A 17,795-nucleotide genomic window follows, 5' to 3' on the forward strand; every position below is an offset into this window, starting at 1 on the left:
ATAATTAAACAATTGTAAAGTGCCTCGGGGGTTACTAATTATTTTTTTTTCAGTACAAAGTACATGAGATAAATGCTACTAAACTTTCACAGCAATGGCTCATGAGTCTAGAATGATCTCACAAGATCAGAGTCATGGATGGAATGGTGCCTCTCTTGTGGATGTGGTGGCTGGGAATATTTTAAGCCCTAAGATGGGGTTGGTGGGTTTATTATAATAAATGTCTTTGGCGAGTGGGAATGGCCAGATAGACTGCCATAATGGATGGAAATGTCTTCGGTTGGTATCCATGCTAAAGGGAATATACCAGACTTGGGGCTGAGGTAACTTAAGAAAAAGTCAATTTCCCTCCACCCCTAATCTGAACCCTGGTGCTCAATCAACTGCCAAATAATTTAGGGAGCCCTTTTTTGGCAACATGTTGTTGCATTCAAAGAAAGAACTGGCCCCCTCTTCATGGCTATTTCCTACTCCTTCCTATGGTTTTCTTGAAGGCGGCTTGCACATCCTTGTTCCTGAGGCTGTAGATTATTGGGTTCAGCATGGGTGTGACCATGGTGTAAAACACAGAGACCACTTTCCCAGTGTCCATGGAGTAGCTGGAGGAGGAGTAGAGGTGGGTGAAGAAACCCGGGCCATAGAAGAGCAGGATGGTGAGGAGATGGGAAGCACAAGTTGAGAAGGCTTTGCGTCTGCCCTGAGCCGAGTGGATTTTCATGATGGTGGATAGTATGTAAGCATATGATGTTGAAATCAGCAGGAAGCAACTTCCACCTACTGCTCCGCTGAGCAGAAAAAACAGCACCTCATTGTTATAGGTGTCCGTGCAGGCCAATTTGATCAAAGGAGGGATCTCACAGAAGAAGTGGTTGATTTCATTGGGACCACAGAAAGGTAGCCTGGCTATGAAGAATGTATGTAACATTGAGTAGACAAAACCACATATCCATATAGCAATGGCAGAGCACTTTCAAGTCCTCTGGTTCATGATGGTTGCGTAGTACAAAGGCTGGCATATTGCCATGTAGCGGTCATAAGCCATTAGGGCAAGAAGGAAAGATTCAGATCCAGCAAAGGAGAGGAGAAAGTACAGCTGGGCCATGCAACTGGAGAAAGAAAGAGATTTAATCTTGGCAACCAACGTCGCTAGCATATTTGGGAGAGTGACAGAAGAGTACGAGATGTCTAAGAGAGACATGTTGACCAGAAAAAAGTACATAGGAGTGTGGAGAGTGATATCTGCCCAGATAGCCAGGCAAATAGAGAGGTTGCTAGCCAAGGTCAGCAGGTGGATGATCAGGAAGCTGATGAAGAGTAACGGCTGCATTTCTGGGAAGCTCGAGAGGCCCAGGAGTTTGAATTCTGTCACTGTGCTTTGATTGTCCATGTCTGTCATTTTACCTGCATGCGGGAACAAATAAAGTGATATACTCAGTTGAAAACAACATGCAAATAATACAAGACACTGGAACGGAGAGAAGGGATATGTATGCTAAACACATGGTCCACTGTCTCTTCCTTTTCGGACCACTTTCTGTAGTTCAGGGAGCATTTCTGTCTGTCAATCTCTTTCGAACATAATTAAGCCTTAAGCACTTAAATGTATTATTATTATTACTTCTAGATATATTTGCATGTAACAACCTAAATAATACCTCTTGATGTTCAATATTTATATAAAAATAATCACACAAAAACATTGTTTACTAACAAGGGACAGTTCTGGAACTCTTCTTATTCTGGCTGCACAGTCTTAATTAATATCAATCCACCATGGCAATTCAGCAGTCCCTCGAAGCTTATATCAGAGGGGTAGCCGTGTTCGTCTGGATCTGTAAAAGTGGCAAAGAGTCCTGTGGCACCTTATAGACTAAAAGATGTATTGGAGCATAAGCTTTCGTAGGTGAATACCCATTTTGTCACATGCATGTAGTGGAAATTTCCAGAGGCAGGTATAAATATGCAATTTGTGTCCAGATATTAGGAATGGCAATATACAAAAACCTGTAGGAGAATACTTCAGCCTCCCTGGGCACACAATAGCAGATTTCAAGGTAGCCATCCTCTAGCAAAAAAACTTCAGGACCAGACTTCAAAGAGAAACTGCTGAGCTTCTGTTCATTTGCAAATTTGACACCATCAGCTCAGGGTTAAACACAGACTATGAATGGCTTGCCAACTACAAAAGCAGTTTCTCCTCCCTTGGTGTTCACACCTCCACTGCTAGAAGAGGGCCTCATCCTCCCTGTTTGAACTAACCTCTTTATCTCTAGCCTGATTCTTGCTTGCATATTTATACCTGCCTCTGGAAATTTCCACTACATGCATGCGACGAAGTGAGTATTCACCCACGAAAGCTTATGCTCCAATATGTCTGTTAGTCTATAAGGTGCCACAGGACTCTTTGCTGCTTTCAAAGTTTATATTCTATTTTTTTCCATCTTAATGACAGATTCTTTTTAAATAAAGATTTAAAGCTCCTATTAAGATGGTAACTTCTTATCAGGGCTGGTGGAAAATTTTTCTGCCCAAAAAAACATACAAGCACAAATTGGAATCCATCTTGATTCAGGAGAGAAAGTTCATGCTTAAAGTTAATCAAATGTTTAAGTGTTTTCCTCAGTATGGATGGATGAGTGCCTGATTCCCTTAGTCCCCTTTGAAAATTGCTCAGCATTGGTGCCTCACTTTGCCATCTGTACAATGCGGGTTTACCATTTCGCACCTCGCAGGAATAAATCTAAATGCTAGTTGAAATTCTAAAACAAAACTTGTTTTATTTTTGAAATTCACATTTTTAAACATAATTTTTATATGGATATTTGTATTTATATTTATTTTATAAAAGTTCATGGTTGTTTCAAGTGGAACAATTTTAATTCCTTTCTGTGTGAAATATTTTTCATCTTACTTTTGAGAAAGGGAGATTTATTTTCTTCTTTGGTCTTTTAAAAATGTTTTTAAAATCCTTTCAAATACTCACACATGAGCAGAATATTTTTAATTACACTAGAAATATAAAAAATGGAAAATCACACCATAAAGAGAAAGAAATTAACAAAAATCTTTCAAATTTTCCATTTCCTCAAAATGTTTTCTATTTTTTGATAAGCTCTAATGAATTCATAAAATATTTTAAATATGTTTAGATAAATCAATGGGAAAATCAAACAGACTTTTCACAGTTCATAAAGCTAAGCACCTATTTGTCTTTGAATGACTGTGGTTTTAAATGCATATTATCTGCAAAATTATGAGCTGCACTTCTACTCCTTATTCAAATGTATTATTTTCATCCCTCACTGTACTTTTCTTACCAATGAAACTGTAAATGAAATGTTAACTAGGGTCTGTTCTTTTCACAGAGAGAAAGGATAGACAACATTCTGCACCTAGGTATTTTCATGCAGGGGATCACATATTCAGATATTAAACAAATCATTTCTTTCTGACATGCACTTACCTACATGCTCCAGTCACCATGTGCTTTCCATGAAGCAGCAGATCTCCAGAAGAAAACAGACCTTGAAAAACACAGTTTCTGAAAACCTTCTGGTGATTGTCCTTTCTCACAAGCCTTGGAGATGTTCTAATTGTATGGTCTCCTCACCTTTCTGATGACACAGATTGCTGCAGAATAGTTGTTCTGCTTAATATGCAAAGAGTTGATTCAAGGAGCATTTATAAATTATAGACCCACAGACGTAAGTGATGGTTAAGACCCCCTTGAATGTCTTGCCCATCCTCTTGACTCAGTAGAAGGACTGTTTTCTACAGAATCCTCATGTGCTTTCTCCTATCTAATTTTAAATGTCAACAACATTGATCATATAACTTTCTAAGGTTTCCCAGTGGGCATTGTTAAAAAGTTAGTGGTATTTCACCATTAAGGCCTTGAACTTTCCTCTCACTGAAGTCTACAGCATATCTTGCAATGCTTCGAACCTGAGAAGGAACATTCCTGGGGTTGTGGTTAAATCAGTGGAGTGGAGCTCAGAAAACGTGAGCTCAAGTTCTATCCATCTACAACACATCCCCTTTGTGTCTTTGAACAAGTCATTCAGGCAGATTTTTAAAGACATTTAGGCACCTAGTGGGATTTTCAAAAGTAACTAGGTTCCAAACACCCATTGAAACCAATGAGTTTTAGGCAATCTGGATGCTATTGAAAATCCCTCCAGGTACTCAAATACCTTTACAAATCTGGTTTTCTGTGTATTGGTTTACCCATCTGTAAAATGGAAACAATCATCTTTCCTTTATTTCTGATTTATTTAGACTGGTATTTTTAAATGATTCTAAGGGAGTTAAGCACTCAACTCTTTCTACAGTTATGTGCTTTATTTTAACCACAAGTAACAAGGTCAGTGAAGGAATTTCTGTGTGAAAATCTTTAGCCTGGACTATACAGATGGTCAGAAGTAGATGATTTGAATGATTCCTTCTGTCCCTACAAAATCTAATTTATTTTCAGTAGCAGTTGGGCACTTAACTGCCCTAAGCTTCTTTGAAAGGCTTAGATTAGAAGTTTTTTGGTGTATATAAAATATGTATATACAATGACTAGGAAAATGGACTCCTGACCTCATTTGGGACTTTTAAGTGTATATAGTAAACAATATATGTTTCTTTCACTAGATGTTTATTTCTCTGGCAGCAGATCTATATATATGCCAACAGATGGTGGCTACATTCTTTGATCACAAGTCAGTGAGTCAGGAATACTTGAGACGGATTCTTTTTGCTACCTGGGGAAATTTACTTCGGCTAAAATGTCCAGACATGAAGATCTACAGTTAAGCACCCAGGTGTTTAAGTGACTCACAACGTGACTCAGTCACCTAAGTCCCCATTTTATGCTTCACTGCGATGCACAAAACTCCGGTTAAAAACGTGCTGCCTATGTTTTCAGGGTCAAATTTCCCTCGGCACCTCTATTTTTGCCTCTGGGTATGGGCAGTCCTGGCTTACTCTAGGAATCCAGACACCTAAGTCCCACATAAGCCCCAGTATGATAGGTGAACAGACATAAGATAGGCAGGCAAAGACCTATTTAATGTGCAGGACCTGATCCAATAGGCGTGCTCAGTATAAAGTATTAAATAAAGCTTTCATTTTAACAGCATCCCTTGTTCCTTTTACTTTTAGCTGAAGAGAGTTTATAGAAGAAGAAAAAAACACCTCTTGTTTGACAGTCTTGCAGATGGTATCAAAGGTGGTCATAACTGTCCTTTCGGATAAAAGAAAAGAAGTTGGTTGAGACGAGCTGGAGGTATTGTTGTTGCTGCTCTGTGAATGTCCTTTCATTGCAGGCAGCCTGTGGGATTCAGCTGTAGCTGGTTGAGGTGGTGGACTCATCTGTGTCTCTTTCTCTGGCCTGATCTGGTCCAGACATCTCTCAGGATGAGGACAAAGGAAGCCCCAGGTCCCAGGAGATGGTAGGGGTGGCAGCTATGATGATAAAGCTTGCTCCAGTAGCCTTAGTCCATTCTTCCTTCCCCGGTCCCCTCTTCTTTTCTTAAGGACTCAGAAAGGGGAGCGATGGGTGGAATAGCCCATCCCCTTATTATTTTGTTCAATAATTGGGCCTAATATCCAACACACCAATTTTGGTTCACTAATTTACAGCTCCACAGCTCTTGTTTTTAGCAAGCATGATTGCAGCAGTCCATGAATTACATCAACAAGAGTTTTTTGTTTAAACTAATTCAGGCCTTCTGTCTCCCTTTCAAACCTTCTCCCATCAGAGTTATTACAGGTTATTGTGACATCTTATGAACTTTCACATAATTTTTTTGCCAGGGACTGAAGTGAGGCTGACCAGTCTGTAGTTCCCCGGGTTCTCCTTCTTCCCTTTTTTAAATATTGGCACTATATTTTCCTTTTTCCAATCATACGGGAACTCCCCCAATCACCGAGAGTTTTCCAAGATAATGGCCAATGGCTCTGCAATTACATCAACCAATTCCCTCAGCATCCTTGGGTGCATTAAATTTGGACCCATAGACTTGTGCATGTCCAGCTTTTCTAAGTAGTCACTAACCTGTTCTTTCACCACTGAGGGCTGCTCACCTACTCCCCATACTGTGTTGCCCAGGACAGCAGTGTGGGAGCTGACCTTGTCTGTGAAGACCGAGGCAAAAAAACATTGAATACTTCAGCTTTTTTCCACATCACCTGTCACTAGATTGCCTCCCCCATTAATTAAAGATCCCACACTTTCCCTGACCTTTTTCTTGTTGCTAACATACTTGTAGAAACCCTTCTTGTTACCCTTCACTTCCCTTGGTAGCTGCAACCCCAATTGTGTTTTGGCCTTCCTGATTACATCCTGCATTCGTAGGCACCTATCTCTCCTCATTCATTGTTTAGAAGTCTAGGTGCCTAACTTGGCTTTGTGGATCCAATGTTGTTCCAGCAATTTCCAAACACCTAAAAGTTAGGCATTGCAGCACTGAGCACTGCAACACCACAACCCCTTTGTGGAGATGAGCCCTAAATCTATATTTAGATACCTAAATAAGAGGTTTGGCTTTCAGAGGTACTGTTTGCACTGGTTTCAGAACAGGACTAGAGCCTGACTTCATGCACAGAAGTTAACTACTGGTATCAGGATGCCCCTGCTTTGAATAGATCTGGACAGTGCATCATTGTTAAGTGCTAGAAATAATTAGGGCTGAGGTTTTCAAAGGAAGCTATTGAGTTTGGATGTCCAAATCCCATTTCATTGTGACTGGGTACCTAGCTCCCTTAGGCTTCTTTGAAAAGGCCAGAGTGAGTGAGGATTGGATGTCTTTCCAAGTGATGTGCTGTGTTTCACCACAAAGCTATTGGCTTTGATGTAGGAATCAGAGAAAGATCCATTGCACCATGAAATCAGACATCCTGTGTAACACAGGCCATAGAGTCACGTCAAGGTGCTCCTGATAATTAGTGTTCGGCTAAAGCATCTCACAGAAAGACATCCAGCCTGGATATGAAGGCTTCATAGAATCATAGAATATCAGCATTGGAAGGGACCTCAAGAGGTCATCTAGTCCAACCCCCTTCTCAAAGCAGGACCAATCCCCAACTAAATCATTCCAGCCAGGGCTTTGTCAAGCCTGACCTTAAAAACCTCTAAGGAAAGAGATTCCACTACATCCCTAGGTAACCCATTCCACTGCTTCAAGAGATGGAGAGTCTCCAGCCTTGCCAGGGCCAGCCTTAGGAAAAATAGTGCCCTAGGCAAACTTGTATTTTGGTGACCTGGCCCCACTGACTTCCCTGAGAAAGCGTTGTTTGGAAACATCTTTCCCCACAAAATCCTCACCAAAACCTTGTACCCCCCTGCCTGGGGAAGGCTGCTTCACCAACTATAATGGCCCCTTAATCTCACAGCCATATACAAGTTCAAATGGTGAAAACCCTAACTGAGTGCTCATTTACGAATTTATGTATCATGGCCCCCAAAGTTCCATTAAACTTCTCCACCATGCCATTTGTTTGATGGTGGTAAGGAGTGGCAACCAAGTGATTTACCCCATGAGCTTCCCAAAGGCTTTCCATAGTTCCTGCCAGGAAGTTAGTTCCTGCATCTGTGAGGATGTCGGAGGCCCAACCTACCCTGGCAAAAATGTTTGCTAGTGCTTGGCACACATTTTTAGGCCTGGTGTTGCTAAGAGCTACTGCTTCCGGCCATTGGGTGGCAAAATCCATGAAAGTCATTATGTACTGCTTTCCTCTGGGTGTCTTTTTCGGAAAAGGACCCAGAATATCCACAGCTACTCGCTGAAATGGAACTTCAATGATGGGGAGTGGCTGGAGAGGGGCTTTGACCTGGTCTTGGGGTTTTCCCACTCTTTGGCATATCTCACAAGACCGGACATAGGTAGAAACATTCTTGCCCATTCCCTCCCAGTGGAATGACCTCCCCAACCAGTCTTTGGTTCTGTTCACCCAAGCATGGCCACTAGGATGATCATGGGCTAAGCTCAAGAGCTTGACCTGGTATTTAGTTGGAACTACCAACTGTCTCTGAGGATGCCAGTCTTCCTGGTGTCCACCAGAAAGAGTTTCCTTGTATAAGAGTCCTCTTTCTACAACAAACCTGGATCAATTAGAAGATCTGAGAGGCTGTGGGTTGCTCCGTGCCGCCGTCCAAGCTCTCTGGAAACTTTCATCTACTCCCTGTTCAACCTGGAACTGTTCCCTTGATGCTGGAGACATCAGTTCCTCATTGGATTGTGGACCTAGGCTTGGTCCCTCTGGAAGCGATGTAGGGGATGGGGCTGTTTCTGTTGACTGTGAACTGCTCTCTGCTGGTGCACTATGTTGGGGTTCAGACTCTGGCTGAGCCTCTTGTGTAGGGTTATCGGCTGCTGCCGGTTCAGGTTTGCTGGGGCCCTCTGGGATTGGGGTTGCAAGTACTGGATTCAGTGCTGGCAATGGGTCTGGTGCTGGTTGTTCTGCCGGTTCTGGTTCTGGGACTGGCTCTGTCTGGGTCTCTGGGACTGGATCCACCTCTGCTGTTGCAGACATTGACCTGGGGTCCGGGTCCATCACCTCTGACTTGGTCCTGGTAGAAGTTTCCAGAACAGCACTAGGCATGACGGCTGGTTTAGTCTGGCTGCGGGTGACCATTCCCACCCTCTTGGATGACTTCACATGATTGGCCAAGTCTTCCCCCAACAGCATGGGGATGGGATAATCATCATAAACTGCAAAAGTCCACGTTCCTGACCAGCCCTTATACTGGACAGGCAACTTGGCTGTAGGCAAATTGAAAGAGTTGGACTTGAAGGGTTGAATTATCACTCCGATCTCTGGGTTGATTAAATTGGGGTCCACTAAGGAAGCATGGATAGCCGACACCTGTGCTCTGGTGTCCCTCCACGCGGTGACTTTCCTTCCATCCACACTCACAGTTTCCCTCCACTCTGAGGGTATCTGGGAGGTATCTGGGCCTGAGGACCTCTGGGGTGATTCCGGTGCAATGAACTGTAATCTGTTGGGGTTCTTGGGCAGTTGGCCTTCACATGTCCTGGCTCGTTACATTTAAAACATCATCCAGCTGACGGGTCACTGGGACGAGGTGGGCTGCTGGAGAATGGTGTGGCGGGACAATAAGGTGACTGATGGGTTCCTTGGGGGGTAGATGGGGCCTTGGGTGGCCCCAGGTAGTAGGATGTGGTCTGAGGTTGTCCCTTCTCGTATCCGCTCCAACTGCAACCAGTTTTTTTCTTCTCTGCCATCTCCACTCATTTGGCTCCAATCTCCCCCACCTCGATTACAGTTTTGGGCTTCCCATCTAGGATGTATCTTTCCATTTTCTCAGGAACACCCTCTAAGAATTGCTCCATTTGCATTAGGAAGTGCAAATCTTCTGGAGATTTAACACTTGCTCCTGATCTCCAGGCATCCCAATGTTTCACAATATGGTAGGCATATCGGGTAAATGACACGTCTGGTTTCCACCTTAGGGCTCTGAACCGCCGATGGGAATGCTCAGGGGTTAGCCCCATTCTGACTCTCGCCTTGGTTTTAAACAGTTCAGACTGGTTCATAATGCGTTCCTTAAGCATTTCAGCTGCTACCTCAGCTAAGGGTCCACTGAGCTGTGGCCTCAGCTCTATCATGTATTGGTCTGTAGAGATGCTGTATCCAAGGCAGGCCTTTCGAAGTTTTCTAAGAAGGCCTCAGTATCATTGCCTGCCTTGTAGGTGGGGAACTTTCTGGGATGGGAAGTGGTACCTGGAGAAGGATTGCTAGGGTTTGTTGGTATATTCTGCTGAGCCTTTGCTTTCTCCATCTCTAGTGCATGCGTCCTCTCTTTTTCCTTCTCCTCCACATGCTTCCTCTCTTTTTCCTTCTCCTCCAGTTCTTTGGCCCTTGCCTCCATTTCTTTGTCCTTGGCCTCCATTGCCCTCCTGTGGGCAGCCACTTGGTGTTGTTCTGCCTCTTTCGCTGCCTCCTTATCTTTGTCCTTTGCCTCCCTTTCTCTCCGCATGAGTTCTATCTGTCTTTCATGTTTCTTTTGTTTTTCCTCAGCCTCAAATCTGGCTAATTCCAGCTTTTGTTGAACTGTGGAGTCTGTTATCCTAACCTCTCTGTTTTTAACTAACTTTACACCCAAGAGTTAGACAGAAAACCAAAACAAAACAAAAAAAATTTGGCTTTTAAAATTTTGCTGTGCTGAATATGATACTTATATTCTCTGATAATGATTGTCAACCTACAGAGAAATAAAAAAGAAAAACAACAAAAAAAACCCCTAACATCTTTGGCTCCAGGCAAATAGGCAGAAAACCCCTCTAGTTGCTCTTAGGGAAAAAAAAAACTTCAGTTCTGTGAAGACTGGTGAATTTCCCTGCAGGAGGTTAACTATCCTTAGGTAAAGAAAACTCCAGCTCACAAAAGACAATTTCCTTTTGTCTCTGCTCTGGCCCCAAAGCAGAGAGATGGTCTCCAACTACTTCCAGTTGGAAACCTGCTTTCCAGCAGCCCAAAGGAAAAAAAATGTCTTTTAAAATCTGTTCTCCTTGTTCAAAAGATCAAAATCCTAAAAAAAACCCAAAACCCCCCTGCCTGGGGAAGGCTTGATAAAAATCCTCACCAGTTTGCATAGGTGACCACAGATCCAAACCCTTGGATCTTAAGAACAATGAAAAAAACATTCAGTTTCTTACAAGAAGAATTTTAATATAAGAAAAGGTAAAAGGAATCACCTCTGTAAAATCAGGATGGTAAATACTTTACAGGGTAATTAGATTCAAAACACAGAGAATTCCTCTAGGCAAAACCTTAAGTTACAAGAAAGACACAAAGACAGGAATATCCATTCCATTTAGCACAGCTTATTTTCTCAGCCATTTAAAGAAATCATAATCTAATGTATATCTAGCTAGATTATTTACTAAGTTCTAAGACTCCTTTCCTGTTCTGTCCCCAGCAAAAGCATCACACAGACAGACCCTTTGTTTCTCCCTCCCTCCAGCTTTGAAAGTACCTTGTCTCCTCATTGGTCATTGTGGTCAGGTGCCAGCGAGGTTATCCTAGCTTCTTAACCCTTTACAGGTGAAAGGATTTTTCCTCTGGCCAGGAGGGATTTTAAAGGTGTTTACCTTCCCTTTATATTTATGACAATAATCATTCATCCCCATGACGAGTGGCACTGGTGTTGATACTGAGAAACTGGAGTGTCTAAGGGAATTGCTTGTATGACTTAGAGTTAGCCATTGGGGTGAGACTGAAGTCCTCTCTGTTTGGCTGGTTTGGTGTGCCTTAATAGTAAAGGAACTCCAGCTTTGGGCTGTAACTGCCCTGCTCTAAGCAATTTGTCCTGAATTGATACTCTCAGTTGTGTCCCACCAAAGGCAGCATTGTTAAACCGGCTCTACCTTTTTTGCCGCCCCAAGCGGTGAAGGAAAATGCTGCCGAAGAGGAAATGGGAGGAGGAGATGCCACAGGCGTGTCGCCAAAGAGGAAATGGGAGGATGAGCTGCCGCAGGCGTGCTGCCGAAGAGGGAATTGGAGGAGCTGCCACCGGCATCCCACCAAAAGCCGCCGCAGTGCCTTCCTTTCCCATTTTCTGCCCCAGGCACCTGATTGCTAGGCCAGTGCCTAGAACTATCCCTGCATTACACTCCCTCCCCACATTGTTCCTGACCTCTACCCATCATGCCTGGCGCCCACTGCCTCCCTGGACTCCCCCCATTGACCCTGCCCCCCCACGATTGCCTCCCTGGGATCCCCACCCCCACTGCATCCCCTGGCCGCCCCACAAATCCTCCCTTACCCCCACTGCTTCCAAAAACTCCCCACTCACCCCCCAGTGCCCCTGGTTCCCACACTGCTTCCCCAGGCCCTCCCCATTGATCCTGGCCCCCACTGCCTCCCCCATACCCCCAATGCCCCATCCCCCACTGCCTCCCCAGACTCCCCAGCCCCCCATTTCCCCTGATCCCTCCACTGCCTCCCTGGACTTCCCACCCCCCAGATCCCTTGAGCCCCACTGCCTCCCCCCATTGTCCCAGGTGACTCCCCAAGCCCCAGGCAGGTAATTGCAGCTGCTGGCTTGTGAGGAAGGGATGGGACTCAGCAGGCTTCTCCACACTCCATCTGGCAGAGAGCTGTGCTGCCAGCCTAGTCTCGCTTCTGAGCACCACTTAATTGGGATGAGTGGGAGCGCTCACAGCTGGTTTCTTTCCCAGGCAAGTCCTTTCAGCCATGCTCAGCTTGACTCCCATCTTGGCAGAAATCTGGGGGAGAGGCATGTGACCCTGCATGCCCCTCCTCCCCATGTGTTGCCTATGGTGTGGTCCTAAGTTAAACCCCTTACAAAAGTCTAAATATGTTCTATCTACAAAGGTACATCTAGGTTTGTTTGACAAGACCTATTATCCATAAAACAATGTTAATTGCCATTGATTAGGTTCCCATTTTTTAATTATTTATTGATGAATCCATATTAGCTTTTCAATTATTTCCTACAAGACTGAAGTTAGGCTAATTGGTCTATAATTACCTGGGTCACTCTGCTTGCCTTTTGTGGCAATTAGCACATTAGCACTTGCCCAGCCTTCTTGAATTTCCCCAGTATCCCAAGATTTATTATAAATTAACAGCAGAAATCTCTTCAGCCAACATTTTTGGTACTTTTGGGCACAAATTATTTGGACTTTCTGAATTAAAAATATTTACCCTTTGGTTAATGCTATATTAATATCCTCCTTAGTTACCTAACAACTCAAAAGTACTTCAGAATCCTCATGAGATATAAAAACATCATCCTGCTTCTTTTCAAATAGACAACATAAATATTTATTGACTATTTTTGCTTTTTCTACATCATCAACAATGTTACCGTCTTCATCTGGTGACAGGCCTATACCATTGTTATGATTCCTTTTTTCCAGATATCCTTGAAAATGTCTTTCTTATTATCTTAGCCCTGCCATTGCTAGATGTGCTCTCATGTCTTTAGCTTCCCTTATGAATTTTCATAGCTTCTAATAGGTATTCATCATTACCTACTGCCCTGTTTTCATTTGTTGTGCTTATATTTTTGTTTCTGTTTTAACAGCTACTTTCACTTCCCCTCTTAACCAAGACGGGCTTTTGACCAATGTTTTCTTCTTTCAAAAATGGGGAATGGTAGCTTTTTTGGCAACCTAGTAAACCTTTTTTTAACAACTCCTAGTTTTACTTCACATTTTTCTGTCTGTATACTTCATCCCAATAACTTTTTCTCCAGTTTTTTTTATCAGCATTTGTTAATTAGCCCTTTTAAAGCACCAGGGGTGTGTGTGTGTGTCTGTGTGTCTGTGTGTGTCTGTTAGTGTTATAGTTTGGGACTGTCCTGTGATTTCCCATAAGAAATGTAATCAAGTCATTTTCAGTGGTCTACAGACAAGCACTAACGTTAAAGCCAGATATGCAGGAGCCTGTTCATTTCTGTCCATTTGTTCATAAAGTCTATGAAATCCCAAAAGGAGATTTTAGGGGTGGTGTATGAGGAAGGGAAGGGAGTTTATGTCAGAATCAACAGCCTTTTTAAAAAAAATTTCTAAGCAAGTTTTCTCTGAAGTAGCTAAGAGAAGTGACTTTCTGCAAGTGACACTGCAGAGTTCTGAGCTTAGAACTCCACAGCATCACTTGCAGAAAGTCACTTTTTACAGGAGAACCAGACATTGAGGAATCATTAGTAGAGGCTTCCTGAGTTACGTGTGGAACTGGAGAAACTTAGTGTATCGATTTAGTTCGATGTGGATTAAGAGGCTTAGAAATGCAACCCAGTGCCAGGCTGCTTCCAAACAGAACCCAGAGTCTCAGCCTAAAATAGGGGCCACTCAGCTCACTTCATAAAGATCTCTTTCCTACAGCTCTGCCTGTCTGCTGCATCACGTATTGCTAATGAAACATTAAGGCTATGGCTACACTACCCCACAGTTCAGACTACAGAAGAGTAAATGGATAATCTCCATACATATTCATCTATCTATCTATTGATCTAATTGGCCTTATTCAATGTAAAATCTGACCCTAAAAGTTCTTGAATTGAGTCTGACCCAAAAACAGCTGAAGTCAATGTATTTGGGCATTTGTATCTGGCCCCCTTATGAATTTCCACCCTTTTTCTGATATGTTACATGCTTTAGATTACACCTTAGTCATTAAAACAGAACAGCTGGGGTCTTGCTTTGTGTATCTCTGGTTCAGGAATTCCAGTGGGGTTACAGATACTGGGTCCCAGAGATGCCAAGCGAGGGTTGAAATAAAGATACAGTCCAATTAAGAGTCATTATTTGGCTGTGTCAGCCTCCAGAAAGCTAAACACTGATCAGCAGTGGGTGGATGCTAGCTGTTCTCTTTGCTATGTGATTTAGAATATGGGAATAGGTGGTTTGGAGTCCAACCACAATTCTAAGTGTGATTAATCTGGGGGGAACTGCGAATTTTTGGATTATGTCCCCATTTGTTACTCAAAGGTAATCAAGTAAGTTACTAGGACAATCTGTCCTATACTTGGGTCTGAGCAGTTTTCAACCATGAGCACTTTAAAATGTGGTTATGGTTCTGGAAAAGGTTATGCAAAAATAGACCTTCTTATCGAACAGAGATGTCCATATTCAGAATTGTATATGCTGACTTATTTACTAATAGATAGATAGATATTCAATGCCAACACAACTATAAAAGGAGAGGAAATCTATTCTGTTTTATACATCAGCTGTACAATTACAATGTTTTGTTACTTCAGACAATGCCTGAGCAGAAAAATTCCATCATAACTTTCGGATCCTAGAATGAGATTTGCAGAGCATTTGTGACGGTGAGTGTATGTTTGTGTCAATGTGGGATTGTGAGGGTGTAAGTGTGTGTTAGCGTTCATGTTTATATGTGTGAATGTTACTGGGAGGATGTTTCCTTTCCTTTATGTGTGTGAGAGAGCATGTGCATGTATGAGTGAGATTTTGTGTGATTTTGTATATATTGCTGTGAGATGCCTGAGGTGTATTTATATGTGTTGTGTTGTTTCTTAGGCGGGTACTTATGTGTATGAAAAAGCAAGTGTGTTTGTTAATGCATGTGTCACAGAGTATTTGTGTGTATGAAGGTTTGAGTAACTGTGTTTGTATGTGAGAGAGTTTGTGTGAGAGCATTTGTGTGAATGTTTGCATTTCATTGTCTAAATATGAACTTTTCCATAATACCTTAAATATATGTGTGCCAAAAGAAATACATTAAATAATCTGATTTAATAACTACCTTGTAAAAAAAATGAGATGTTAAAGGGATGGAGAGTTCTAAGAAAGAAGGAAAGAAAGAAAGGAAGGAAGTAGAAGCACTGTGGTGATGCTGATAGTGTTCCCTTAAGCTCCTTTGAGAATCCCAGCTGTAATTGTTATTTATTATTATGTTGGTGGTGATGCTGGTTATGATAGTGATGATGATAGTGATTCTACCATCTGCAGGCAAATTCTAGCTCTCCCAAGAAGATGATCAACAGCACCACACTGGTGGAGTTCTGGCTGCTGGGGTTCCATAGCCTTCCTGGCTGGCAGACCCTGCTCTTCATTGTGTTCTTGGTCATCTACATCCTAACTATCACAGGGAACATTGTCATCATCTCGGTGGTGAGGCTGCAACCGCAGCTCCACTCGCCCATGTACTCCTTCCTCCAGAACCTCTCCTTTCTGGAGATCTGCTACACCAGCACTATCATGCCCAAGATGCTGGCCAACCTACTCGTAGAGAGGAAGACCATCTCGTTTGCTGGATGCATGGCACAGCTCTATTGCTTTGTCTTCCTGGGAGCCACTGAATGCTTCCTCCTGGCAGTGATGGCTTATGACAGGTACCTTGCCATATGTTACCCATTACACTACACAGTGGCCATGAGTGATGCATCTTGTACCCGCCTGGCCATGGGCTCCTGGGTGACTGGCATCTTCACAGGTCTCTTACCCTGCTTGCTAATCTCCAGGCTCTGTTTCTGTGGCTCCAACCATATTAAACACTTTTTCTGTGATATTTCTCCATTGCTCAAGCTCGCCTGCTCAGACACCTCTGCTACCGAGGTTGTCATATTCATTCTCTCCCTCCTGGTCCTCATCAGCTGCCTGCTTCTGACCCTACTGTCTTACCTCTTCATCATTCTCACCATCCTGAAGATTCCCTCCTCCTCTGGGAAGAGGAAGACCTTCTCCACCTGTGGCTCACACCTGGCCATGGTGGCCATCTACTATGGCACCATGATCTTCATGTACGTCCGCCCCACCTCCAGCCTGCCCTCGGAGCTCAATAAGATTGTCTCTGTGTTCTACACCATCATCACCCCCCTCCTGAACCCCATCATCTACAGCCTGAGGAACAAGGACTTCAGCGATGCTTTAAAGAAAGTAATCAGCAGGCAGTGCAGTCCGCACAGAGTGTAAATATAAGAGGCTGGAGGTTGGATTCTGGCTTACGTCGAGGGGCTTTTATACCAAACTGGGTGTATAAAAGTGAATGTAAGTTACAGCTACATCCACTTTCATTTTCTTGTACACTGCCAGAATACTGTAAAAGGGCCACAGTGATTATCTCTTACAAACCCCTCTATTGATAAAAAATTGAATCCTTTTGTATAAAGTTTACCCAAATAAATGCACACACATTACAAAGTTAACAAAATCTGAACATTTGCTGTGGTGATTTACCTATTTGATTTTTGATTTAATGTGTTGTCTCATTTTTCTTTTTATTGGTTTATTTCGTTATCATGCAGTCTGAGCACCTTGAAATGCTTCACCAATAAACCATGCTTCTCTTATGTGTGATATTTTATTCTAAGTGTGAAGGATTAACTGCTTGACACTGATACATAGAGAAAGAAACATATAGAGAAAGACCACAGGCACAGTTTGGTGACAAAGGCATTTGGCCAGGTTTATTGCCCAGAAGGCACAGTCCTAATGACTCGGACAACTTGCACAAATACATTGAAAAATGAGTGCTCTGTGACAAGGAGTGGCTCAGTCAGCCACGGGAATCTCTGCTGTCCCCTCGGCACACAAAGGTTTAAGGTGAAGTCCCCCAACATTTATAGACTGAGTCAAACAACTAGGATGCACAGCTTACATACCACTTTACATGTTTCATGACATTTGTTTGTTACCTTCACTTGCTCCTTACATCTTGGACACAACATCCCTCTTCCTTGTTCTGTCAAACCATCTTATCTTATGCTAGTTTGGAGCATATCTGTACAAGCCTTCTGAAATATATTTACATAAATATCTAATGCCTAATACTTCTTAGGAATGCCTATGTTTTAGCAACGTGAGCAGCAACTTTGCCTAGTTCATGTACTGGACAGTGAAATTATAAGCATCTGCTTCAATATGTGGCCTGACTATGGTTCCCAGCCTCTGATTCAGGCCTTAGATCTTGCGCCAGGCCCAGTGCTCCAGGCTGTCTAGTTACTACATAGGGAAATTCTGATATTTTGATACTTTAAAAAAGGCCATTTTGGGGAGTGGGGAGGAGGAAGGTGGACAAGACGTTCCCACAATTTTTGATTCAGAAATGACAAAACATTTCATTGTTATGGAAAAGAAACATTTAATTTTGGTTTGTTGACCAGAACTGCAATGTTTTGTCTTGAGTCACTGCAATATGAATAATGTCTTCCTATTGATTCATACTGTCTTATGGGACTTATATCTCCAGTCATAGGATCATAGAATGGCAGGACTGGAAGGGACCTTGAGAGGACTTCTAGTCCAGTCCCCTGCACATAAGGCATGGCTAAGTATGATCTAGACCATCCC

At 42.9% G+C, this 17,795-nt stretch overlaps 1 protein-coding gene and 1 pseudogene across 2 annotated transcripts; one reads left to right on the forward strand and one right to left on the reverse strand.

The window, feature by feature from the left end:
• Positions 1–387: 387 nt before the first annotated feature.
• On the reverse strand, positions 388–1,396 carry LOC119842248 (annotated as a pseudogene).
• A 12,061-nt stretch (positions 1,397–13,457) lies between these two features.
• On the forward strand, positions 13,458–16,451 carry LOC119841609 (olfactory receptor 11L1). Of its 2 annotated transcripts, XM_038369166.2 has the most exons (2): positions 13,458–13,484; positions 15,477–16,451. In XM_038369166.2, the coding sequence occupies exons 1-2, from the start codon at positions 13,458–13,460 to the stop codon at positions 16,416–16,418; spliced, it is 969 nt and encodes a 322-aa protein (XP_038225094.2). In that variant the 3' UTR covers positions 16,419–16,451. The 2 variants fall into 2 exon arrangements, with proteins under 2 accessions (XP_038225094.2, XP_043351860.1); XM_043495925.1 differs by lacking the exon at positions 13,458–13,484 and having other exon boundaries at positions 15,462–16,451.
• Positions 16,452–17,795: the final 1,344 nt, after the last annotated feature.

Source organism: Dermochelys coriacea, chromosome 13 (assembly GCF_009764565.3).
Source record: "Dermochelys coriacea isolate rDerCor1 chromosome 13, rDerCor1.pri.v4, whole genome shotgun sequence".
NCBI classification, from domain to species: Eukaryota; Metazoa; Chordata; order Testudines; family Dermochelyidae; genus Dermochelys; species Dermochelys coriacea.